We start from the raw sequence: 24,257 nt of genomic DNA on the forward strand, positions 1-24,257 counted from the left end.
ATATCAAAATCAACTCGGAGTCACCCCTGATGGTACTGGGCAGGGTGGGGGAACTGAGTGGTGCTGGGCACCAGACCTGGCTCAACTGCGTGCGTGCAGATCAAGTGCCTTGACCCGGGTGCTGTCTTTCCCGCCTAATTGGTCTATTCCTGTGCTTCTGGTCCTCATCCCCTCGTCCGCTGGTGACTGACCACGCTGCAGGCTTCCCCAGCTCTCTCCTTAAGGCAGAGTCCAGCTCACCCCTGCCTGAAGGTGGGCCTCCTACCTGAGCTGTGGCACCCCAGAACCCCAGGGCCCAGGAGCCTGAGACCCAAGTCAGGTCTTTGGGGATGTGAAGCTGGAGCAAGTGGCCTAGAGCTTGGGCTGTGGTGGGGCACTGCCCCCTAGTGGTCTCTGGTGGAAGTTCCGCTCCTCCCAGCCAGCCCCAGTGACCACACCACACGCAGAGTTCATGAAGTCTCTTCCGAGCCAGCGGGTCACAACAAGAGCTGCCAACGAGTCCAGAGGCATTGCCTGGGGTTCAGGTCCCCCCCCCACATCTGTTCCTTAGTCCTGTGCCAGGAGCTGCCAGAGCCCCAGGCCCACACCCCCACCCCCAAATCCCCAGGGCCCAATCCTGCTCTTTGGGGCAAAGCACTAGGGACATGGATGGACAAATGCAGTGACGCCCAGGAGTGGAGAGTCACATCTCAGTCTCTGCCAGCAGACTGTCCCCAAGTCCTGATGTCATTAGCACCATCTGAGAGCTGGTATCTGTGGAGGGACGGGGGGGGGGTGATCACGCTTGCAGCCCTCCAACGGGTGGGTCTTCTGTCCACGCCCCTCGCCCGGGTCCCAAGGCTCTTCCAGACCCGGCCCTGGGCCGAGCTCGGGATCTCACCATTGGGGCACATCCAGGAGCTGTTGCCCCTCTGCTGGGCAGCTGGCTCCTGCCCTCTCTCTCGGTCCTGGGGCTCAGCGGCCCCTCCTGCCGCCTCCTCATCCTCCTCCCCCTCCGAGAGGAGGTCGCAAATCTGCTGCTGCAGCTCAGGGCTGATGCTGTTCTCGGCCAACACCAGGCTCCGAAGCGCAGTGGGGTAGTTCTCCACCATGTCCAGCAGGGTCTGAGGCCGGGAGAGCGAGTGACAGCGTGGACACAGGTGGGCGGCTCCTGACCCATCCCCACCCCAGGCGGGCGCCCACACATGCGGGTACCAGCTTCTCACTTCTCACCTGAGCTGACTGGTTGGTGAGCCCTGTGCCCTCCAAGTCAAGGACCTCTAGTGTGCGGCTGGAGGCCACAGCGACGGCCAGCATCCCTGCCACGTGGTCACCTGGGGAGGGAACACACCAGCACTGGACACCCCCTCCAAGGACAGGAATGGCTGATTAACAAGAGCGGGTGGCGGGTGGGGGTGGGGGCGCAGTGTGAGGCCGGATGATGCCCAGGCTCGGGGTCCACTGCCCAGAGCCCCCAGGGCCCCTCTGTCCACTCCCCACTCCCCTCTCCCAGCCTCAGTGCTCCAGAGTAACAGAAGGGTGGGTTTCTGGGCTGGGGTAGGGTCTTGAGTCTCACCCAGGGGGTTGTAATCCAGATTGAGGACGCGGACCTGGGAGCTGTGGGCCACGGCGATGGCCAGGCGGCTCCAGCCCTTCGGGGTGATGCCAGGGTTGGCACTCAGCGTGAGCTCCTTCAAGCCTGGCAGCGTCCATAGGGCAGTGAGCACGGGAAGGTGGGGCATGCCTTCCTGCCATGCTCCTCTCCCGCCCTCTGGGCCGGGTGCCTCCCCATGGCTGTCACGACTTCCCACGGCTGCCGTCTCCTCTCTCCACTGGCCCCTCTCTGTCCTCTCTGCCCCTTCCTCCTCCTGGCCTAAGGGCTGTCCGGGTCTTTCTCCCCAACCCTGGCTGCACCGGGCGTGCAGGGCTTCTCTTCAAGGCCCCACCAGGCCCTGCCCTCTGTAGGCTGAGCCCCGCTCACCAGACTTGGCTCCGTCAGGGGGGAGGAGGCCACAGATGAGGTTGATGGCTTCATCACCCAGCATGCAGTCCCCCAGGTCCAGGGCCACCAGGGCGGGGTGAAGGGCCAGTGCCGGATTCAGCAAGGCCAGTCCTGCATCTGTCAGGGGGCTTCCATGCAGGCTGGAGGGGGCCGGGGGGGTGCAGAGGACAGAGGTCACTGCTGCCTTCCTGGGGTAGGGGCCTGAGGTGGGAAGAAGGGCACCCACACAGGCCCACAGCTACATGGGAAAATTCTAGATTTCAAAGGAACAGAGGGGCAACAATTTTGCTTCCCAGCAAGAGGAATAGCACGGCAGGAAGGGCGCTTGCTTGGCACACGGCCCACCTGGGTTTTGTATGTGCCCCCTCTCACCTCCCTACCCACCGCACCGCCTGGAGCCATCCCTGAGTACTGAGCCGCGACTAAGCCCTAAGCACTGCCAGGGTGGCTCCCAAACCAAAACCCCACATACAAGAAAAGAATTTAGCTGCTTCTCTGGGCCAGGGGTTAGGGCCGAGGGAGGGGGAGCCCAGAAGGGGTGTGGCTGGATAAGGATCCTCAGTGTGGGCAGGACTGGGGGTTTGGCCCCAGCGCGAGTCTCCATGGCACCTGAGCCCCGCCAGGAAAGGGGTGGGTCTCCTGTCCCAGTAGGGGAGGGGGTGCGCGCGCCTCGGCCTGGGGAGGGGCCCCTGGAGGCGCCGGTGTGTGGAGAGGGAGGAGGGAGGGCAGACAGGTGAGGGAAGGTGTAGGGGAGGGCCGGGAGGTGGCCCGAGGGCAGCTGGAGGGGAGCAGTGACCCGGGGCCCCCCTTACGCGAGCGCACTCACAAGAGGGACTGGATGGAGCGGTTGGTCCGCAGCGCCTCGGCCAGCAGCTTGATGCGGTTAGGGCTGGACACGACGCCCAGGTTCAGGTTGAGCTGCGCCAGGGAAGTGGCCCCGGCCAGGGCCCGGCAGATGCGGCCGAAGTCGCGGTCGCAGAGCCGACAGCCGCGCAGGGAGAGCAGGCGCACGGCGTTGTCGCGCAGGCCGCGGCAGATGTCCCGCACCTCGGCGCCTGACAGCGGCTCCCCGGAGATCTGGATGGAGCTGGGCAGCATGGTCCCCGCGGCTGGGCCGCAGGGCGCGGGGCCGGCCGCGGGCGCGGGGGTCGCGGGGCGCGCGGGCGCAGGGGCCGCGGGCGGGGCGGGGGCGGGGGTCCGGGCTGCGGCTGGGGGCGCGGGCGGAGCGGGCCGGGCGGCGGCGGAGGCGCGGGGCCGCGCGGGCGCCGGGGTGGCCGGCGGGGCTGCGAGCGCGCGGGGCCGCGGCCGGGGCGGACCGTGCCGTCCGTGTCGGGGCGCCTCGTCGCTCGTGGTCCCGGCCGCGGCGCGGGGGGCTTCGCTGTGACGCCGCGTCCTCCCTCTCTCCGGCCCAGCTCCCGCGACCGCCCCGCGGGGACAGCCCGAAGCGGGCAGGCGGCCGGCGGGGCAGGCGAGCCGCAGCTCGGGCTCGGGCCACGGCTCTGGAGCGGGCGGCGGGTTCCCATGGCAACGAGCGCGTCACCCGCCGGCCCCGCCCCGGGCCCGCCCCCGCGCGCGGCCACGCGGGCCCACGAGACGGGCTGCGGGAAGGGGCGGGCGGCGCCGGGACCCGACACAGCTGAGCGGCACGGACACGCCCCCACCCCGGGGTGCAGCTCACGGGGGTCCCCCGCCTAGATGCTGCCTGGCATCAGGGGACCCCAAAATTCCCTTGCCAGGTGAACGGCAGGTATATGCGGGGCGAGATCCAACCTCCCGGACCTGGAGAGCTGGTGGGGTGGGCGCGTCGCGTTGGGGAAGGGCGTGCTAGCCGGTACCGCGCTGATGGGGCTCCCTTTCCTGGGAACCCGGACTTGCTCAGGTCAAGGACAAGTCTAGTCTTTCTTCAGGAGGTTAAATGCTGACCTCGGTCCACCAGAGTTGAGGATTTCAACAAAGAGCCACCTGAGCGCCGCGCTGCGCAGGGAGCGTAGGGCCTCCACTCGCTGCCAATTGCCTGAACTTAAGTGGTGCAGGTTCATGGGCGGAGGCGCATCTGCTCCGCGGGATTCTCGCCTTTCTCGGTTGAGGGGCTGCATCTACCGGTGCTCCTATATGGTGCAGGGGTAGAACTGCATTTCCCACATGCAAAGCCTGTGCTCCGGCGCTTTGGCTATCTCCTGCTTGGGTAGGTTTTTTCCTCGTTTTCATGTTTTTTTGGCCATTACTCCTGATGGTGTTTTGGGGACCATATGGGGTGGATATCAGGGCATCAGACTTGGGTCAGCCACAAACAAGAAAAGCACCCTTCCCCTCCCCCTGTGCTATGGCTCTGGCCCCAACAGTGCGGTGCGTAGGAGGAAGGCGGGGAAGGCTCCCAAAGGGCACTTTGTTCCTCTGGCCCCAGCATCACCAGCGCAAAGGCAAGGTGGGCTTCAAATGTGCATCCCCACAAATTATCCCTGCACAGATGTCCTGGTGTGTTGAAGGGCCTTGGAAAGCATAGACGGTCATTCAACTGTCACTGTTCCATCAGTGATACGAGGGAGGCTGAGCCTGCATAAAGTGCGTGTGCAGTTCTGCATGGTTCCCAGCCTCCCTGCCTCTGGGCAGGCTCTATAGGCTGTCGCTGTTGTGATGCAGAGGGTGCCGGGGGATGGGTGGCATTAGCACCCCTGGGGGAGGTGCAGACCAGACAGGGAAAGAGTGGTTCCGGGTCCAGGCTGCAATCAGTATTTTAATTACCAAGTCTATATTTAGACAGACAGGAGTGGTGAGCTAGAGAGAAGGGGGCGGGGCGGAGCACCCCCAAGGAGCTGACCCACTTTGTGCAGCAGCTGCAGAGCCCCGCAGTCCTGCCCAGGCCAGGCGCTCCTGGGCCCAGCCTTCGGCAGTGGCACCAGAATCGCAGAGAAGCTGAAGTGTGTGCCAGGGTGGCAGCTGCAGACCCCACCAACGAGACGCGTGACATCAGGATGGCTCTTTAATCTGCTCAAAGGTGGCGGGAGGGGGTCAGTGTGCAAGCAGGGTCGCTGCGACCGCCCTGGCTGTGGTGTTGAGCACAACAGCGGGGAGTCTGACAGCGGGGAGCGCAGCGGGGATGTCTCTGGGGATCCTCTGCATGGGCTGGATGTTGGGGCCCTCCAGCGTGTCCAGGATCCCTGAAAGGAGGAATGCGGGTGTGAGCTGGCGGGGCTCAGCCCTGGGCAACAGCCTCCCCCAGGTACCCCACCATCCTGCCCACTATCCCGCCGCACTCACCCTCCACCACCTTGTGGTAGGCAAAATGCAGGTAGAGCAGGAAGAGCATGTGCAGGGCGGCCAAGGTGCCGCAGAGCAACAGACGCTGTGTAGGGCCCACAGTCCGCGACACCAGCACAGCCACCTAGGGGTGCAGGGACACGGCTCTGAGGAACCGCCTCCAGTGAGAGTGGATACCTGCCCCTAGGGCCACAGGGCCACAGGTTCGCAGGAGCGTGTCCGGCTAGCGGGGACACCTGCCCATGGGAGCATTCGGCTGCTCCCTCCCATTCAGAGCTCGCCGGGGGGTGCGCCCAGCCCTGGCACCCCCCTGCCCCGCTTACCATGCGCAGGGTGGACAGTCCGCCCACCAACAGCCAGAAGAGGTAGAAGAGGGCGTGGAGGTGGATGTTATAGGTGATGAACAGGACAATGCAGTGTCCGAAGAGGCCATAGCCCTGGAAGGAGAAGGGGTGAGGCAGGTCACTCGGCTGGACTGGCTTCTGGATCACAATGGGGACCTTGGCCAGCACGCCCCCACTTCCAGGTCACAGGTACAGAACCAGGCCTGGCTCCTCTTGTAAGACCCCCCTCGCCCACCCCCATGGCCAACTCCTCACCAGCAGGGCGAGCATCTGGAGCATGGTGATCTGGGCATTGCACAGGTAGGCGAGAAAGTAAATGAAGGACGACACGCCCAGCCAGTAGCCGAAGCAGGTGCCAATGGCTGTGCCCATGAGGGTCCCTTCCCGCTGCAGGGGAAGGTTTGGCTCAGTTCCAGCCCCAGGGCCCGCCTCACTCTGCCATGGCCTTTGTGGGCAGCTTTCCACTTGGTCCCCCCGACTCCCTCCCCAATTCTGTCCTGCTTACGATGATAGTGTCAGACGTCTTCATTCCGTGGAGAAGGATGGCGACCAACGTGAACACCAGCATGAGAGGGCCGTACAGCTCACCTGCAATTTTCTGTCAACAGACCAACTCCCTCAGGCTGGGGCATACTGATGCCTTCCCGGGGCCCGGGGGGCAGGGGGAAGCAGGATGCCTTCTGCCCAGGAGCCGCCCCTGCTCACCTGGGGGAAGTTGACCATCTTGACAGGGATCATGGACTCTAGGAGCCTGTGAGAGGAGAGGAACTGAGATGAGAGCACTAGGCTAGGAGGTCCGGAGGGGCCCATGCTGATTTCTCTCTAGCTCCAGAGGCCGTGCTGGCTGAGAGGATGGAGAGGCTGAGGCAGGAAATGCAATGCTCTGCCAAGGCTAGTTCTCAGGCTGAGCTGACAGAGGCAGCGGCAGCTCACAGACCCTGCTGGGCCCTGGGGACAGGCTGAGAACTCTGCCTGTTGGCCCTGGGACCTTGCAGCCACAAGTGCACCTCAGTAGGGAGTGCCTGGAGCCCAGAGCTGGCCGGTGAAAGCTGGCATGGTTCAGAGGAAAGCTCATACTTGAGGGAACCGTTGTGCCTCTTGCCTCTTCTGGTCTCAAGCACTGCTAAATGTCCACTTGGAAAGTATGCTTGTGGGGCTAGAGAGTACAGTGGGGTAGGGTGCTTGCCTTGCATGCAGTCTGCCCAGATTTGATCTCTGTGCACCACCAGGAACAACCCCTGAGCACTGCCAGGTGTGGCCCGCAAACAAAAACCAAAACAATGTTTGAGGTGGCATGACAATTCCAGACAGAAATACAGAAGGAATAAAAATACCAGGCACCACCCCAGCCTTTCCCCCCCCCCCGCCCTAGTGGTGGCAGCAGTTTGGGCCATACCAGACAGGGCTCATGCTGAGGTCGAGAAGTCAATCCTGGTAGTGCTCTGCCAGCAGTGAATCCCCTCCCCACCCCCCAGCCCTGTGACAGGAGCAGCTCAGGGCATCCTGAGCGACACTAGGTGTGCCTCCCCTAAACACCCCCGCCACCCCCAAATCAACAAATTTAAAAAAGACAAAACAGTGGCCTGCTTCTAAGGAGACAAGCCCAGAGCCACCCCCCACCCCCACCCCCACCCCCTTGGGGCAGCTCTCCAAGTGATTTGGCCAAGACCCCTTTGTCAGAAAAACAAAACAAAACAAAAAGTTGCTCAGTGCACCCTGGAAATTTATCTTCCTTAGATAAACAAACAGCATCTTCCTCCCCCCAACTGCACCTGACACTACTAGCACCACGGGGGGGGGGGAGGGGGGGGCTTGCTCCCCCTAACCCTGGGGGTGGGGAAGGGGGCAAAGGAAGTGACCTGAAAGCTGGTGGAAGGGGAGGGTGCTGGGCTGGTGGAGGGAGGGAGAGTGTCACACACAGCAAGGTGTCTGGCAGCGCTAAGGGGTTTGTGTGGCTCGGGTAGGGGTGCATCAAGGAGGGCAGGTGGAGGCCTGGTAGCTCCTGATCATTTGGATGGAGGGGCTGTAAAGCAGCTTTGGTCTGGGCGAGCAAGCTCACCTGCTCCGCACCTGGGCCGGCTCCACGTCAAAGTAGGGTCTCAGGATGTCGATGTTGGCGTAGAGGCTGAAGGCCCGGGACGCTTGTCTCTTTCCTGCCTGCCACATCTGCAGAGAACGGCGGCGGGGTGAGCAGGGTCCGCGCGACCGCTGGCCACCTGGCCGCTGCTGCTTTTCTGTGGGGTTGCTACATGGTTCCAAAGGGATCACTCGGGGTGAACCTTGAGAACTTTGCACTCCAGAACCCGAGGCCCGCCCCGAGGTAGGTCCCCGCCACTTGCTGACCTGGTCGGCCACCTGCCGGCTCAGCTGCCCCTTAAAGCCCTTCATGCCCAGGAACTCGCCGTCCTCCTCGTCCGCAGCGGCCGCGTCGACATCGACTTCTTCCTCCCGCAGGCGCTGGTGGAGCTCCCCCATGTCTTCGAAGCTGGAGCCGGAGGTGTCGTCCATGTTCTCCATGTCGATCACGGCGGAGCCCCCGCCCTGTGCGGACAGCGGCTGCTGGGGCGCGGACCCTTTCAGCACCACCCTGCAGTCCTCCGCCCGCCACGGGGGACGTGGCTGAACACGCCCACACAGCAAGTCCCTGTGTGCCCCGCCCCCCCGCTATCGGGAGCACTGCACGGGAGTCCTGGCTATTCTGCGCTTTGGGAATCTACTCCAGACAGCTTACATCTCGAAGGCCCCCCTCTCCGCCGAGCTCGCAGTGCTCAACAGAGGCGGGCGAATCCCACCACCGCGGGGCCCGACAGCCCTCGAACCCGTGCCGCACGCTGGAGGGGGTCGAGCCCGGGGCCCGCAGCAAGCTGGACCGCCCAGCCGAGCACGAAACCGGGAGTCTTCTGTGTGCACTGAGACCCAAAGGAGTGGCCAAGTGCTGCAGTCGGGGCGGCCTCCCCGGATCCGCGGGCCAGGGCCATTACCTGGATGTTTTCCTCGAACCCGCCCCATTCCGGGCCGGCTCCGTTTCGGGCGCCGCCCGTCGGCGCCACCGGTGTCGCCATGTCCCGCGAGGACTCCCGTCGCGGGGCCCGTGCAGGTTCCGCACGCGAGAGGGGCGTGGGGACACGCGGGCCTGCGGGGGGAAGGCGCCCAGCGGCGGACACAGGTGGGACGAACCGGAACGCCAGAACCCGAGACCCGGATGTTTAGCCCGCACGGGCTCCCGGAAGCCGGGGACGTGGGCAGGGGCGGGGCCAGATCTCGCGATACTTTAGCCCCCAGGCGGCGGGGCGTTACCACGGAGACGGAGGCGGGCCTCACTCGGATAGGGGCGGGGCCAAATCTCGCGATACTTTAGCCGCCCTGGCAGCGGCGCGTTGCCACGGAGACAGTCGAGCCGCCGCAACAGACTCCCGTTCGCTGCCGTAGTCACGTGGACGGGGAAAGATGGCGGCGGCCCAGGCGGTGGAAGAGATGCGGAGCCGCGTGGTTCTGGGGGAGTTTGGAGTTCGCAATGTGAGCCTCGTGGCCGTGCGTGAGGGAGACGCGGGAGCGGAGCGGGGGCGCGGCGGGGCGGGCCCGGGTTTGCTCTCGCTGCCACTGCCCGGGCAGACTGGTCCCTGTGCTGCAGGTTCATACCACCGACTTCCCCGGGAACTACTCGGGCTACGATGATGCCTGGGACCAGGAGCGCTTCGAGAAGGTGAGTGGAGCTGGAGGCGAATGGAGGAGACGAGTAGCCCGTGGCCCTGGGGTTTGTTCCCGTCTGCCCGGGACCCGCCCGGCGTTGGAGGGCAGTCAGGGCTGAGGGCGGCGCGTGGTGCCCCGCAGAGGGAAGAGGATGCCGGTATCGGGGTTTACTGAGGAACTGCACCCGAATTCGTGCCGAGCCTTCCAAAGCCCAAGCCTGCGAATGGCGAGGAGCGACCGGGAACAGAACCTTGGTTATAGAGGCAGGCGTGAGCTGCGCGCCCGGAATGCACGAAGCCGTTCCCTAATCTAGAGGCCAGTAGGCCGAGTGAGGGGTCAGGAGGCCAGACGGGTGCGTTGGAGCTGCTCTATGTGATAAGCAGCTTTTGTGGTCGTTGCTGGTTTTCCATTTATTTGTGTTAGGGACACACCCTCTCAGACTCTGGGCTTAAGGGTCCTCGGGGGACCTTATGTGGTGCCAGGAATAAGATCTGGGTCAGCTGTGTGCAAGGCAAGTGTAGTATGTCCCCGGCCCGAGAGGGAGTTTTTGGAGCATGGTTAAGGAGATGTGATCGTGTTTCCGACTCTAGCGACTGGAAGAGAATGAATGTGAAAGGACCAGAATATGGGACGCTGGGGCATGGATATATCTGTGACAGAATTGCATAGGTCAGTTAAGGGAGTAGACTTATGATAAAATTACTAGATAGAAGGTAAATCTGATATTAATGATGTGAAGTGGATCTGGGGAAGGAAAATGAATTGTTGCTGGTATGTGGAGAAGTCTGCCAGGCTAATAGAATGCACGTTTGAAATGAGATCAGGAGTAAACCTGAGCAGCATCACGTGTGGCAAAAACAAAAACCCCTTAGATCATCTTGGAAGTTGGCATTCCAGATAGTTGTGAAAACCTAGTGGGATTGAAAGCTTACCCTACAGAGAGACAAAGACCCAGGGAAAATAGTATCTGGAAAGTACTGAGACTAAGCAGAGGGAGGAAGACTGCTCTAGGGGCTCAAGGGGAGGCCTAGGATTTCATTCCTGGAACTTGCATGGTTCTCTGAGCGTCCCTAGGGTCACCCTGTTAGCCCCAGCCCTAGCTGTTTGTTTTTTGCACACCGGGTGCAGCTCAGGGCTTACTCCTGGCTCTGTGCTCGGGAATCACTCTTGATAGGACTCAGGAACCATATATGGTGCTGGTGATGGAACCCAAGACTGCCGTGTGCAAGGCAAGGGCCCTACCCACTGTGCTATCCTCTGGCAACCCCCAGCACTCAAGGCCAAGTGTCACTGGGAGTGGCCCCAGGCTCCCCTCCCCCAAAGATCAATGTATTTGCCTGCAGGATCCTAGAGGTTGATTCCTGGTACTGCATGATCCTTTGAGCACTACTGGGAACGCACACTAGTAGCTCAAGGCAAGATGCAATCCTTGAGCACTATGAGCTGTGACCTGGAAACAAAAGTAAACTGAGTGGTGTCAGCTAGACCACACAGTATGGTAGCTTGGAGAATAATTTCTGTGAATGATCTCCCTTGAAGCCATATAACAGAGGATTATTTGATTTTTTTGGGCCACACCTGGCAGGGCCCCGGGTATACTGGCTCTACACTCCTAGTCATGCTTTCAGGACCATATAAAGTTTGTGTTGAATGCAGATCAACGACTACCAATGGTCCCAGTCTCCCTCCCACCACCCCCACCCCATTCCCTCTACCCCACCCTGCCTGTGGCAGGGCATTTGGCGAAGGCTTTTAATGAATGGAAGATAAAAGGCAGACATAAGAAACGAATAAAGGGGGGCCGGAGCGATAGCACAGCGGGTAGGGCGTTTGCCTTGCACGCGGCCAACCCGGGTTCGATCCCCGGCATCTCATATGGTCCCCCAAGCACCGCCAGGGGTGATTCCTGAGTGCAAAGCCAGGAGTAACCCCTGAGCATTGCTGGGTGTGACCCAAAAAAGCAAAAAAAAAAAAAAAAAAAAAAAAAAGAAACGAATAAAGGACTGGGGGAGAAATGAACATTTAATGAGGGACACTGGGCAAAGAGAGGTCTTAACGACTGAAGGCTCTGGGGCAGCTCCATGTTGTAGAGCAGGCTTAGTGATTTTCCTGTCCCTTCAGAATTTCCGTGTGGATGTGGTACACATGGATGAAGACTCCTTGGAATTCGACATGGTGGGAATTGATGCAGCCATTGCCAATGCCTTTCGGCGTATTCTGTTAGCTGAGGTATGGGTGGGCGCGGTGGCCGGGGTGGAGTAGCATGGGGAACTGGGCAGTTCCCATGTACCTCCCGTGTGCACTTCGTCACCAGGCATTCTCTCCCTATGGCAGGCAGGGAGTTGGGGTCGCAGTAGGTGAATGACTGTGTTTCTGGCAGGTACCAACCATGGCGGTTGAGAAGGTCCTGGTGTACAACAACACATCCATCGTTCAGGATGAGATCCTTGCCCATCGCCTGGGCCTTATTCCCATTCGTGCTGATCCCCGTCTCTTTGAGTATCGGAACCAAGGTGAGGTGCTGAGGAAATTGGGGAAGAGTAGAGCTTCCCCCTAAAGTAGCTCGCCTGTACTCACACCGGATTGGTTGCTCTGAGGCCTCAGGCATGTTTTTTGGCATGTCTGTGTTCCTGTCTGTAAGTGTTTGGGTGCAGAGCTTGTTAAAAGAATGGAATGAGGAAGAAGTATCTTCCACTCATTGTGGTACCTGCTCAAATCCTTTTGTTTTGGGGCCACACTCAGTGGTATGGAGATGCTCCGGGGAACCCAGTGTGGTACTGGGGATGGAACCGGGCTGGCTGCCTGCCAGGCCTCAGCCCTTGAAACATTCTTTAGAGCCCCTGCTGCTTCCCTCTGACAGGAGACGAAGAAGGCACAGAGATCGATACTCTGCACTTCCGGCTGCAGGTCCGGTGTACGCGGAACCCCCAAGCTGCTAAGGACTCCTCGGATCCGAACGAGCTCTATGTGAACCACAAAGGTGAGTGGCGGCTAGGAGAGGGCTGTCTTTCAGGGGCTAGTTTTAGGGAACAGGCTCTTTTTCGGGGGGAGGGGCTCCCACAGCCAGCGGTGCATAGGGGTTACTTCTCTCCAGGCTCAGGGGACCACATGGGTGTCAGGGATGGAACCCAGGTCGGTCACGTGCAAGGCAAGCACCCTCCTCATGGTGCTCTCTCTTCTGATGTGCTTCAGTGTACACCAGGCACATGACGTGGGTCCCCCTGGGGAATCAGGCCGACCTCTTCCCGGAGGGCACTATTCGGCCTGTACATGATGACATCCTCATCGCGCAGCTGCGGCCCGGCCAAGAGATTGATCTGCTCATGCACTGTGTCAAGGGCATTGGTAAGAACCTCCATGTGTGCCCTGTGGGAGAGGAGTTTGCAGCCACTAAGCCACTATGTGTGGCGCTCAGCCAAGGCTTCCCTGTCTGAGGACAGTGGGCCTCTGGCATTGGTGGCATGGGGATGTCAGCATGGGCTGACTTCCCCGTTCCCTCCAGGCAAAGACCATGCCAAGTTTTCACCGGTAGCAACAGCCAGTTACCGGCTTCTGCCGGACATCACCCTGCTGGAGCCCGTGGAGGGGGAGGCGGCCGAGGAGCTGAGACGGTGCTTCTCGCCGGGTGTGATCGAGGTGCGAGAGGTCCAAGGTGGGTGCTGCTCAGTGCGGGACCGCAGGGGTGCTTCAGGCCCGGGGGGAGGCCTCGGGCCCTGTGCTAAATGTTGACGTCAACGATCTGCTGACATTAGGTAAAAAGGTGGCCCTGGTGGCCAATCCCCGGCTGGACACCTTCAGCAGGGAAGTCTTCCGGAACGAGAAGCTAAAGAAGGTTGTCCGGCTGGCTCGGGTCCGGGACCACTACATCTGTGAGTGTCTCGTGGGCAGGGAGGGCTGGCATGGCAGCCCCTCTTTAAAGGCCAGGCCCTGTCACAGCTGACTTGTCTTTGGTCCCCAGTTTCTGTTGAGTCGACAGGGGTGTTGCCACCAGATGTGCTGGTGAGTGAAGCCATCAAGGTGCTGATGGGCAAGTGCAGGCGCTTCCTGGATGAACTTGACGCGGTTCAGATGGACTAAGGCTTTGCGGATGCCTGGGGGTTCCCCACATGGAAAGTTTGGGCCCAGCCTGGATAAAGGGTTCTGTTATCCCCCCAGTTGGGACTAGGGGTCCTGAGTATTCTGAGACACCTATTATTTTTGGCCAATACATTTTGTTAAATGTGCTGTACGCGACAAGCCTTTGTAAGGCTGCAGTGTAAATAAACTCACTGAACACATTCTCTTGTCACAGACCACGTGTATTTTGGCCTAAAACCATGAGGCCTCGCCTGGGAATAGGTTTGGCTTTATTTAGCAGTTACCAGGATGGGCTTAAGACATTATCGCAGGTTGGGGCCACGGCCCTTTTGGAGCCTCATGAGAAATGCCAGATAGATCTGATACCTGGGGTACATCTGGACCCTGGAAGAAACTCACCACCTAACCTTGCCTCCCGGTTTGCCAGAGGAAGTTCCAGACAGGAAAGAAAGAATAGTTGCAGTAGTGAAGTCCCAGTGCTCGCAAGCACCTGAGGAAGACAGCAGTTCTTTGGAAGCCCCGCAGGTCTCTGGAGAGATACCTCCACACTCAGATACCTCCACCCCGCAGGGCGGGGCAGGGAGGCCCACCGGTCATAGTACCCTAAGGATGCTCGTGAGGAACAGTGACCCTGGAGTATGTCATGGGTTTGACAAAGGCAGATAGGGCCTTTTTTGTATGAAGTCACGATTTTTTTTTTTTTTTACTGACATGCAGATGTGCTTTTGAGTTAAATGTTCTACAAAAAGATTATAAACAATAGAAAACTTCTAGCTTGAAGTCAGGGATGTTAAAAGATCACAAAACAATAAATACACCTCTGGCCTCCAGAGCCCTGCCAGAGAGGCGGCGGCAGAGGCTCTGTGTGCCGCCCCCCGCCCCCACCCAGGGGGCTGCAGCACGTGCGCCACAGACTGTCCTGCTTCCCAGTGTGCCTGTCCCCTGCAGTCTGTCTGTTGCTTCAGGCCATGCTGCTCCCTCATTCCTGACTATCTCCCCAGTGGTCTGGCCTGCAGCAGACACATGGCCACACACACTGGCCAGCAGTGACTCCACACCCCCACAGGGAGGGGCAGGCCTACTTTCCAGGTTTGCTTTTGGAAATGACTCCAGAGAAGTTCCCGGGGACCCGAAAGACCATGAAAAGCTTTGGAAAGGCACCTGGGACTCAGCCTGTCCGGCAGAGAACACCAGTGGCTTTGGCTAGCTGTGTGTCACAGATGTAGCCTGGTGGGTCTGGACTGTCTTTGGATGCTAAGGGCATCGAGTGATGGCAGGTAGGGTTCTGTGGCGCTTGTGCCTGAGTAGACGGAGGGCAGGAGAACCACCAAGGGGTGGAACATGGAAGGATGAGATTACTGGACTCTAGAGGATGTTGGCACTAGCCCCTGGCCCAGCCCTGGCCTCTGAAGGTACTACATGATACCAAGCCCGGAGCTAAACAGTAGCCTGTACCATGAGTCCCACTGGGTGACCAGATTCTGGTTCAAAACGTGACCTGGCTGATTCAGTGAGCCAGTCATGCCCCTTGGGGTAGCGAATGTCCCGCCAGCCCAGCTGCGAAGGGAGGCCCAGGACAAACCGTCCGACTAGTTCGGGGCTGATTCCTTGCTACGCCTGGCCATCGGCAGTTTGGGTCCAGCACCCCTAGTTACCAATCGACACGTGTATGGCTGTACGGGGGTGGAAAGGCTCGTGGGGAGAAGGGCTTTCTGCACTAGTGTTTCTCTAGAAAAAGCCAAAACTCCAGGGCGGGTGAGAGCTACCCAGGAGAAGCAGCCAGAGGTATGAGCCCTAACTCCCTCTCTTGATCCTTTAGTTCCCGAGAGCCCTGCACAGGGCCTGCATTCCAGTTCCCGGCCTGGGTCTCAACCAGGCAGAAAACAGTGGCAAGTGAGGTGTCAGAGGAGAGGGGCCTAGAAATTAGCTATCAAGGAGAGGAAGAGATGACCCAGAGAGGCCAGAGAAGGCTGCCGAAAGCTGGATTCAGGGTTCAAAGATAGTGGCCAGGCCACCCTCCTCGTTGTCTAACGTGTCCGTCTCCAGCACTGGCTTTGTTTTCTTGAAAAGTGACGGGAGATTCTTAATATGAACTTCTTTCCGGAACTGCTCTCCCAAGGGTTTCTGTGGCAGACAAAGAGAGAACTGAGGTTTGGCCCCGAGCTGCAGGTGACTTTCAAGACTGCGGGCACCACTGGTGGCTTCTGTGTGCTCACACAGCCCGAAACCCACAGGCTGGGCTGAAGCAGTGTCACCTACCCCAATGCATCCAGCGATGAGGCGCTTGAACTGGTCCTTCCGGCGCTTGTCGGTGGCTTTCTGCAGGGAGGGATTCAAAAGCTTGCAGTCAAACTGGTCAAGGGCATCCTTTTGTATCTCGGGGATCTGCTCCATCACAGCCCTGATCTCCAGGTACCTGGGTCGCTGAGAGGGGAGGATGAAACCACTTTGTGGGGCACTGCCACTTTCCCGTTTCCCGGGGCGCCCACCTGTCGGCGCAGGACTCACATGGCTGCACCACAGCCAGCTGACGGGAGCCCGCCGCCCAAGCCCTCACTCACCAGGGCCTCGTAAATCTGGAAGGCCAAGTGCACCAGGGAGGCCATGCAGCCGTCATGCTGCCCATGTGTCTGCAGGCCCCTCAGCACACTGGTGAACAGCCATGTAACTGCATCTGCAAGCAGCGTTCCCGACAGCACCTGGGGAGACAGCCGGGCACAGGGCCAGAGGAGACTGTAAAGGTCCAAGAACCCCAATTCTTCCAACTCATCCCGCCAGCCCTCGTGACCCAAGAAGAGGGAAGGCACACCCTACCTGTTTGAGAAGGGGCCAGCAGAGCTGAGTGCTCGTCCGCTGGCAGGACAAGGTGTCCTTCCAGGACAGGGAGTTGAAGGCTGTGATCAGGAGCGCTGTGCAGACATCCTAAGGGAGGAAAGCAAGCATTCCAATGGCGGGAGAGACCCGGGTGCCTGAGTACCCTTCACACCCAGAGCTGGGCTGGGAATAGGGTGGCAGGAAGATAATCAATGAGCTGAGCAGTGCAAGCAGAAACCTCTTTGCAGGAGGGGACGGGAGATAGGGCCTCTACCCTGGGCATCGAAGGAGATGCATAACCTTTACCCATCGTGTTCTGGGGGGGTTAAACAAGGAGCCTACTTGCAGTACCCAAAATCACCTTTGGCGCATGTTTCTGTTTGGGAGTTACACCCAGCAGTGTTCCAGGCTTACTCCTGATTCTGTGCTCAGGGATCATTCCTGGCGGGACTCTGGGAACCATATGGGGTGCTGGGGAGCAAAGCTGGATTTGCTTTACGCAAGGCAAGCGTCCTACCCACTGTGCTAGTTCTCTGATGCCCAAGAAAGTTTTTAGATGGTGTTACAGAGTGAGTAAAGTATAAACTGCCTCTCCAATTGTCAAGGAAATACAGCACCTGTCCCTCCACCAACCTCGTGCTTCATCAGACATTTGCCCAGGTCTGTAAGCTCCGCTGTGGCTGCTGGGGCCACCTCTGTGGCCATCATCTCCTCATCTGTAAAGAGAAAAGGGTCATTTCTGTTCTTGCAGAATAGGCAACAGCATCACAGGTGAACACTGGGGTGGCCTGGTGAGTAATACCTGGACAGCCCCTCAGCCCTATGGCGGATCATCCAGAGAAACATTGAGACGCACAACTGGAAAATGGCAGAAACAAGCAATATCATGCTGAACGAAAGTGCATGCGTGTGTACATAGGCGCGCGTGCACACACACAAACACACACAGTTTGGTTTGGGGTCGGTGGGACTCGGGTCACTCCTGGCTGAGCTCTCTCCCCAGCCCCACCTCAGAAACCACTATCGGATTCTGCTCAGTTATGAGAGAAAGAACAGGAACAGGGCAGAGAGCCTTCCCTGAGGGGTCTGACATTCTGGTGAGGGAGAGAAGTCACCATTGGAAGGACAGATAAAATGGTGAGACAGTGACAGGGCTGGCAAGGAAAAGAGATAGGAAGAGCATAAGGTGGCCTGGTGACTAGGTTTGGTTTAGGATCTCGGCGGGCAGGACGTGGGGACTGCATGTCCTGGGATCACACTTGCACTCCTGGTTGCAAGACGCGTTCCTTCTTTGAGCTACCTTCCTGGCCAATGCAATTGCTAATTTTTTTGTTTTGGTAGGGGTGGTGCCCAGGGATCCAATCGGGGTTGGCCTCGTGCAAGACAAATGTCTTTACCCTGTACCATCTGTCCAGCCTGTGGTTGCTTATTTTCCTTTTTGTTTTCGCTCCAGCCTGTGGTTGCTTATTTTTCTTTTTGTTTTTGCTCCAGCCTATGGTTGCTTGTTTTTGTTTTTGGGTCTTACCCGATGGTGCTCAGGGCTTACTCCTTCCTGGCTCTGCACCCAGGAACCACTGTTGGCGCTCAAGGGATCGTGTGGGATGCCGGGGATCAAACCCAGGTTGGCCATGTGCAAGGCTGTACTATTGCCTGGCTCTACGGTTGCTATTTTTGCTAAGCTTGCTATGGATGACCTCTCAGAAGTGACCAGGATCAGCAATTTAAACGAAGGGGGGGGGGGACAGTTATGCAGAGGGAAAGAAGGCACTCTGGCCAGAGGACAGTATGGACAAGCGCGCAGAGGTGGGTGTGCATGGGGGATAACAGAAAGTGAGCCAGCGGGATGACTGAGACAAAGCCCCACCCATCCTGGACTGCCCAGAAAACAGTCTCGAGATGGCCCTGGGGCCCACTCCCAGCAGCCCAATGGGAGCCCCTGAAACGACTCGTACCGTCTCCTTCTGCAGGGGTGGCCGGGGCGGCAGGGGTAGCTGGGGTGGTGGTGGTGGCAGCCGTGGCGGCATGGTCCGCACCTTTCTTTGAAACACAGCACACCGCTAGAGCAAGAAAGATGGTTACTTGCCTATTCTCTCAGGTGACCTGCCTGAATAGCCACCTCGGGCTACCGGCACCCACAGTGTCTCTGAGGGGGAGGAAGATGGGCACAGACTAGCTCCAAGAGGCATCTGCACCCTGCAAGGGCACTAGAATCTCCCTGGGTATTAACCAGGAGGGTGCCTTGGTCAGCTTTGGGTCTCAGGTAATGAAATGGCAGAAAACCGGGGGGAAAAAACCCATTCACCTTGATGACCAAGAGGGAGAAAATTTCCTCACTCTGACAATGCCAGGAAGTTTACTCCTAACAGTCTGAAAACTGCTCCTGCCCTTTTAGGTCACTTCTTCCTTCTGGTCTACGATGCATAAAAGCATTTGGTGTGGGGCTGGGGTGATAGCATAGCGGGTAGGGCGTTTGCCTTGCATGCGGCTGACCCGGGTTCAAATCCCAGCATCCCATATGGTCCCCTGAGCACTGCCAGGGGTGATTCCTGAGTGCATGAGCCAGGAGTGACCCCTGTGCATTGCTGGGTGTGACCCAAAAAGAAAAAAAAAAAAAAAGCAATTGGTGTGCAAGGATTACCTCAGGAAGGTTTCTGGACGACCAACTTCCTGACACCCCTCCGCCTGCCCCCAGCTCTAGCCTGAGAGGAGATGGGTGAGAACCTCCCTCAACCCCGGCATCCACATTTACTCACTGATGAGGTCCATGACTTCTCGTGTCAGCATCCTCACCAGCTGTTCCTCCAGCATCTCCTGAGACTCTGGGTTGTCATCTGCAGTCTCATCTTCACTGTAGGAAACCAGGGCCTCATGCCATGGAGTGCATAGGACGGGGAAGGGAGGTGACAAAGGTGCAGGGTCCCTAACAAGAGCCCGAGCCCCATCCTTCTGCTGTGTGCAGGGAAGGCCTGGGAAGGACAGCAGTGGTTCGAGGAAGGGACGGAGCTCGAAGTGCCAGCGGGGGCACATGAGCAATGGGGGGCGGGGGGAGCAACACACACAGCTGGCCTCAGATACTCAGAGATACCCCAAACAATCCCTGGTGCCCTCCCCCTTCTTGGTGTCTGCTCCTGATCATCCAGATGGAAAATGTCTTTCCTTTTATGGTTTCAGGGCCACTCCCGTGGGCACTGAGGATCACACGGCAGCAGGCCTCCTACGGGCAGAGCTGTCACCCCGAATCCACAGCTGCTCTCACCCCAGGATGCCCCCCTCTCCCCGCCTATCTTGCCCCAGCCCCGCTGGCTTACCACAGCAGGCTCCTCTGGCTGATGACCTGCCACTTCTGAGACAGCCTCTGGGAAAACAAAGAGAAAATAAGGGAGAACTGGGAGGCAGGTAGGCCCAGAGCGGGCCGGAACCGACAAAGGGTCCTAGGAAGAGCAAATCCCCGGGAGACCCAGGCGGCAGAATCCCAGGGGCCCACAGGCACGTGCCCACACCAGCACAACACAGGGCGGCACAGCGGCCTGGCTCACAAGGGGTCAACGTCTCAGTATTTCCGGGTCTCTCTGGACCCCTGCTGGAAACCGACCCAAGGGAAGCGCTTCCCTCATCACTCCTCTCACGTGGGACGGAGCCCACGTCCGTGGATGCAGCAGCCACTCTACTGTCGGGCCCGAGGCACGCTCAGGGGCTCCCGCCCAGGCACCACCCCACTCTCCTTTCCCGACCCGTTTCTTACCATGTGCAGGTAGGTGAAAAGAGGTCCCACGATGGGGGACACCAGGGCTTCATAGTGTTCCGGGGGACAGAAGAGAACCAGGGGCTTCACGAAGACCCATGCGCAGCCGTTAAGAAATCCCGACCCAGAACGACTCCCTCAGCAGCGGCTCTGCCCAGAACCCCGAGCTGCTACCCATGCCATCCTTTTTTTGTTTTGGGACAACACCTGATAATGCTCAAGGGTAACTCCTGGCTCTGCACTCAGGGGATCACTCCTGGTGGGACTTTGAGGGACCCTCTGGAGTTGGGGGCATTGGACCCCAGTTGGTTGTGTTGCCCATTGGACCATCTCTCTGGCCTCTTCACTTTTCTTTTTCCTTTCTTGGTGGTGGTGGGGGGGGGAGTCACACCCAGCAATGCTCAGGGGTTTCTCCTGGCTCTGCACTCAGGAATTACTCCTGGCGGTGCTCTGGGGACCACATGGGATGCCGAGGACTGAACACGGGTGGGCCACGTGCGAGGCAAAAGCCTTATCTACTGCACTATCACTCCAGCCCCAAACACCTGTCTTTGTTCATGTGACCAGAGCACTTGGAGAAACAATCCACTCCTCTGCCTTCTCTGCTGCTTGTCCACTGCCCCTGCCCTTCCTCTTCTGGTTCCCCGGCCTGGACTGAGGGGCTCAGAAAGGATATGAAGCATGGGGCGGAGCCGGTAGTCAGGAATATTGTTCAGGTTGACGAAGGCCGAGCTGAGGAGCTGGGCGGCGAGGTGCTCCACGGTGTAGAAGTCCTGCTGCATGGAAGGGCCCGCCTTCCCGAGGATGTGGAAGCTGTGAGCAGGGAAGAAGGCACACATGGCCCAGCTGTGCCGAGTTCGAAGCTGGAGAAGCTTCTTCAGAGTTCTCGAGGCTGAGCCAATATACTCCCAAGAAGAACACTTGGGTTTTTCAGCGATGAAGCCCAGGGCCTCACAGGTGAAGGCAAGTGCTCTACCAGAGAGCTTAATCCCTGGCCTTCCATCTTTTATTAAACGTGGACATAAGACCCCATCCCCCTATACAGATACTTTTCGGGTTTGTTTCTGTGTCATACCCAATGGTGCTCAGTGCTTATTCCTGCTTCTGTGCTCAGAAACCACTCCTTACAGGGCTTGGGGATCTGTGTAGCATGCAAGGCTAGTGCCCTACCTGCTGTGCTACCCCTTTGCTCCTACAGAAACTTTGTGGTAACAGACAGAATCCGCATCTTTCTACAGATGTGGGTAATCAAGATCAACAGGGGTCGCTGTACTGGGGTGCTGGGCCGAGTGTGGCAGAGGCCTGGGTATGGCTGTGCAGGGCAGCTCTCCCAGACCCCACGACCAGGGTCTGAAGCTGGTGCAGGATCTCCAAGTGCCCTGTGAAACGCGGGCTATGAGTAGCAGGGGGCTGCGTAAATGAAGCCCCCCACCTGCCCAATCTACAGCTTTGGTCTCACTTCCTGCAGTGGAAATGGACAAGGAGGAATTAAGTGCTGCTAGCAAGGAGCTCTGATTAAAAAGCAGACCCCCTCTAGCCCAACACAGCTTATAATAAGCTTCTCCCATAGGGGCTGAAGTGATAGCACAGTGTTTGCCTTGCACACAGCCGACCCGGGTTCAAATCCCAGCATCCCATATGGTCCCCTGAGCACCGCCAGGGGTGATTCCTGAGTGCACGAGCCAGGAGTAACCTCTGTGCATTGCTGGGTGTGACCCAAAAAGCAAAAAAAAAAAAAAAATAAAAAAAAAAAAAAGCTTCTCCCAAAGCCACTCTGCTCTTTCCACTCTGGAGAAGCCTAGGTTCTCTCCTGAACATGTATCTGTCTCTCTCTCCCTGCTCACATTTTGCCAAGGAATTTGTTTTTGGACCATGCCCAGCAGTGCTCCAGACACTGTGTGTGGTGCAGGAATTTAACATGGGCCGGCTTCATGGCAAGTACCCCATTTGCTATACTAGAGCTCTGGCCCGCTCAGCAAATAGATTTTTTTAAAACATTTTTGTGTTGTTTTGTTTTGGGACTATACCTGGTGAACCCAGGGACCAAACTAGAGTTGGCTGCAAGTGGCAAGTATCCACTGGGATCTCTCTGTACTATCGCTCTGGCTCCTAAGTAAATTTCTTTTGCAAATAAAAGTGATCTCTGATCCACGAGAAGGAGATGAGAGAAGGAGAGGAGAGAAGAGAAGAAAGAGAGGGGAGAAAGAGAGGGAGAGAGAGAGGATAGAGGGGAGAGAGGTGGAGGAGAGAAAGAGAGAAGCAAAGCAAACCAGGAAAGCAGCCCGGACATTTCAATTCGGCATTAGAAATGTTTTTCTATCAGATTTCTGCCTCATCTTGCCTGCACACTAGAACTCTAGGTGAAAAGCCCACTCAGGCCCACCCAGCCTGCGAGGGGCAGTGCGGCTCCTACCAGTTTTCGTAGAGGGTGGAGAAGAAGCGCTGCATCCTCTCCAGGACCGTCTTGTACACGGGACAGTCGTTCAGCTCCAGGAGTGGCTGAGGCAAGCCTAGCGAGACAGATGGGGAAGACATGCCGAGGCTCAGCTTGCCGGGGGCTGGGGGGGCTGGGGAGAGGAGGGCTGGCAGCTCCCCGGAAGGACGTTTCCTACGCTGAGACCAGGGAGGTACAGGAGGTGAAGGAAGTACCGAGAACGCCAGAGCAGAGGCGGGTCTCCCCAGAAGGGACTTACACTAGAGCACACGATGAGAAACCAACAGGATCTCCCCAAAAGCACTGGGGAGCACCCCACCCTGTGCTGTGGGATCTCTCTTTAAAGCAAAAGTTTACACAGAAGCCCTTTATGGCTAGTAGATCAAAACAAAACCCACTGACTCCTGTAGAACAACTGCCTTAACAGATCTCTACTTCTAGCCAGAGCCAAGAATGGTTTTGTCCGTTCTATTATCTTTTGGCTGGCCACATGTTTTTGTTTTACTTTTTTTTTTTCTTTTTGGATCACACACCTGGTGATGCACAGGGGACCACATGGGATGCTGGAAATCGAACCCGGGTCGGCCGCGTGCAAGGCAAACGCTCTACCTGCTGTGCTATCGCTCCAGCCCCGGACCACATATTTTCATAGCAGGCATTTCTGGCTTGTTTTAGAGAGTCAGTGAATGGAAGGGGAAACAGGCGGTGAAGCAAAACTTCACCAGCAAGACATTTCTTGAAAGTTCTTTTATGGGTCACATCTTACCATGTTCAGGGCTGACTCCTGGCTCTTTGCTCAGGGAACACTCCTAGCAGGGCCATGGGGGCCACTGCAGTGCTCAGGATTGAATTCAGGTTGGTCCCGTGGAAGGGACATGCTTTAGCCCCTGTACTTTCCGGGCCCTTCTGAAACTTTTACTGGCTGCCTGCGGGTATAGTGGTGGTACAGGACCACAAAGGCTCAGCCAGACAGCCATGAGCTGGGCAATGGCCCACCAACACCATTTCCTAATGGAAGGGCCTGGGTCTCAGAGCCAGGAGTAAGCCCACTGGTGTGCCCCCCAAAATGAAAATAAAGATACTATTTTGGGGCCACACCGGGTGGTGCTCAGGGATCATTTCTGGCAATGCCTGACCATATGAGGTGCTGGAGGGTCAAGCTGGGATCAGCCCCGTGCACGCTAAGCACGCTGCCCGCCATACCATTTCACCAGTCCCGGGATTCAAGATCTCATAGCCATTCTGCCTGCCTGCAATGCTTCATTCTCTTTTTAAACATACTCCGATTTGGGGGTCATACCCATCGGTGCTGGGGGGCGCTGTGCAGGGACTGAACCCAGACGAGGCCTAGGCGCAGACCGCTGAGCTCTCCAGCCCCAACAAATCTCCAGTTTTGGTTTTTGGGTCACTCTCGGTGGTGCTCAGGACTGACTCATGGTGGGCTTGGGGGACCATATGAGATGCCAGATCAGTTAACTGCTCTCTTTTTGTCAGAGAGAAGCAGAAAGCTTGCTAACAATATTCTTCAGGTAAAACAAAATCTTGCCACTGGGGTGGGGCTACAGCCTAACTTACAAGTTAGGGAAGGGAACATTAGGACAATGGTGAAGGGAAAAGGAAATGGACACCGGTGAAGGGATTGGTGTTGGAACACTGTACACGAGAAACTTAATAACAAACAACCTTGCAACTCTGTAATTCACAGTGATTCAACTGAAACAATAACAAAAAGAATCCTGTGACTTACTTCCCCTCTAAAGCCTATAACATGCTACTTGGCACCGAAGTTTAGGGTGTGTGTGGGGGCATGAGCAGAAGGAAGGAGAAACCACCTCTGAAGCCTGGGCTGTAGTACAGGGAACACAAGGTTCCCAGTGTCCCCTCTGAGCCCTGGGGCTGTAGTACAGAACACACAGT

The 24,257-nt window shown here is 58.2% G+C and overlaps 4 protein-coding genes across 5 annotated transcripts in view; 1 reads left to right on the top strand and 3 right to left on the bottom strand.

The window, feature by feature from the left end:
- Positions 1-537: 537 nt before the first annotated feature.
- Positions 538-3,166, bottom strand: LRRC73 (leucine rich repeat containing 73). Its single transcript, XM_004605818.2, has 6 exons — positions 2,808-3,166; positions 1,961-2,121; positions 1,556-1,678; positions 1,213-1,313; positions 881-1,103; positions 538-753 (listed from the first exon to the last, which is right to left on the bottom strand). Exons 1-6 carry the CDS (start codon positions 3,077-3,079, stop codon positions 683-685), a joined length of 951 nt encoding a protein of 316 aa, XP_004605875.1. The 5' UTR covers positions 3,080-3,166; the 3' UTR covers positions 538-682.
- A 1,529-nt stretch (positions 3,167-4,695) lies between these two features.
- Positions 4,696-8,803, bottom strand: YIPF3 (Yip1 domain family member 3). Its single transcript, XM_004605819.2, has 9 exons — positions 8,565-8,803; positions 7,927-8,124; positions 7,643-7,749; positions 6,289-6,334; positions 6,089-6,181; positions 5,839-5,970; positions 5,563-5,676; positions 5,240-5,363; positions 4,696-5,139 (listed from the first exon to the last, which is right to left on the bottom strand). The coding sequence occupies exons 1-9, from the start codon at positions 8,643-8,645 to the stop codon at positions 4,991-4,993; spliced, it is 1,044 nt and encodes a 347-aa protein (XP_004605876.1). The 5' UTR covers positions 8,646-8,803; the 3' UTR covers positions 4,696-4,990.
- A 110-nt stretch (positions 8,804-8,913) lies between these two features.
- POLR1C (RNA polymerase I and III subunit C) lies at positions 8,914-13,550 on the top strand. 2 transcript variants are annotated; one of them, XM_004605820.2, is made up of 9 exons: positions 8,942-9,099; positions 9,215-9,286; positions 11,395-11,502; positions 11,654-11,786; positions 12,134-12,253; positions 12,466-12,618; positions 12,776-12,925; positions 13,026-13,142; positions 13,232-13,550. In XM_004605820.2, exons 1-9 carry the CDS (start codon positions 9,031-9,033, stop codon positions 13,348-13,350), a joined length of 1,041 nt encoding a protein of 346 aa, XP_004605877.1. In that variant the 5' UTR covers positions 8,942-9,030; the 3' UTR covers positions 13,351-13,550. The 2 variants fall into 2 exon arrangements, with proteins under 2 accessions (XP_054990466.1, XP_004605877.1); XM_055134491.1 differs by lacking the exon at positions 11,395-11,502 and having other exon boundaries at positions 8,914-9,099.
- Positions 13,551-14,002: 452 nt separating this feature from the next.
- Positions 14,003-24,257, bottom strand: part of XPO5 (exportin 5) — a 41,862-nt gene continuing 31,607 nt past the window's right edge. The window contains exons 22-32 of the mRNA XM_004605937.2: positions 22,320-22,416; positions 20,583-20,719; positions 19,907-20,004; positions 19,473-19,519; positions 18,918-19,012; positions 18,117-18,221; positions 16,798-16,880; positions 16,165-16,272; positions 15,912-16,049; positions 15,610-15,774; positions 14,003-15,474 (exon numbers count right to left, since the gene is read on the bottom strand). Coding sequence (XP_004605994.1) covers positions 15,337-15,474; positions 15,610-15,774; positions 15,912-16,049; positions 16,165-16,272; positions 16,798-16,880; positions 18,117-18,221; positions 18,918-19,012; positions 19,473-19,519; positions 19,907-20,004; positions 20,583-20,719; positions 22,320-22,416 — 1,211 coding nt within the window. The 3' untranslated portion in view covers positions 14,003-15,336. The remainder of the gene's footprint in view (positions 15,475-15,609; positions 15,775-15,911; positions 16,050-16,164; positions 16,273-16,797; positions 16,881-18,116; positions 18,222-18,917; positions 19,013-19,472; positions 19,520-19,906; positions 20,005-20,582; positions 20,720-22,319; positions 22,417-24,257) is intronic.

The sequence above is a fragment of the Sorex araneus genome, chromosome 4 (assembly GCF_027595985.1).
Source record: "Sorex araneus isolate mSorAra2 chromosome 4, mSorAra2.pri, whole genome shotgun sequence".
Taxonomy (NCBI): Eukaryota; Metazoa; Chordata; class Mammalia; order Eulipotyphla; family Soricidae; genus Sorex; species Sorex araneus.

Excerpts from the sequence above, each read along its gene's own strand:
- YIPF3 (XM_004605819.2), bottom strand. The coding sequence starts at position 8,645 with ATGGCGACACCGGTGGCGCCGACGGGCGGCGCCCGAAACGGAGCCGGC. Across the intron at positions 7,750-7,926 it reads GCCGGCAGGTGGCCGACCAG|ATGTGGCAGGCAGGAAAGAG; the intron begins GTCAGCAAGTGG and ends CGTTCTCTGCAG. Across the intron at positions 5,677-5,838 it reads TCCAGATGCTCGCCCTGCTG|GGCTATGGCCTCTTCGGACA; the intron begins GTGAGGAGTTGG and ends TTCTCCTTCCAG.
- LRRC73 (XM_004605818.2), bottom strand. The coding sequence starts at position 3,079 with ATGCTGCCCAGCTCCATCCAGATCTCCGGGGAGCCGCTGTCAGGCGCC. Across the intron at positions 1,314-1,555 it reads TCTGGATTACAACCCCCTGG|GTGACCACGTGGCAGGGATG; the intron begins GTGAGACTCAAG and ends TTCCCTCCCCAG. Across the intron at positions 754-880 it reads CTCCTGGATGTGCCCCAATG|ATACCAGCTCTCAGATGGTG; the intron begins GTGAGATCCCGA and ends GTCCCTCCACAG.
- POLR1C (XM_004605820.2), top strand. The coding sequence starts at position 9,031 with ATGGCGGCGGCCCAGGCGGTGGAAGAGATGCGGAGCCGCGTGGTTCTG. Across the intron at positions 9,287-11,394 it reads ACCAGGAGCGCTTCGAGAAG|AATTTCCGTGTGGATGTGGT; the intron begins GTGAGTGGAGCT and ends CTGTCCCTTCAG. Across the intron at positions 13,143-13,231 it reads GGTCCGGGACCACTACATCT|TTTCTGTTGAGTCGACAGGG; the intron begins GTGAGTGTCTCG and ends TTTGGTCCCCAG.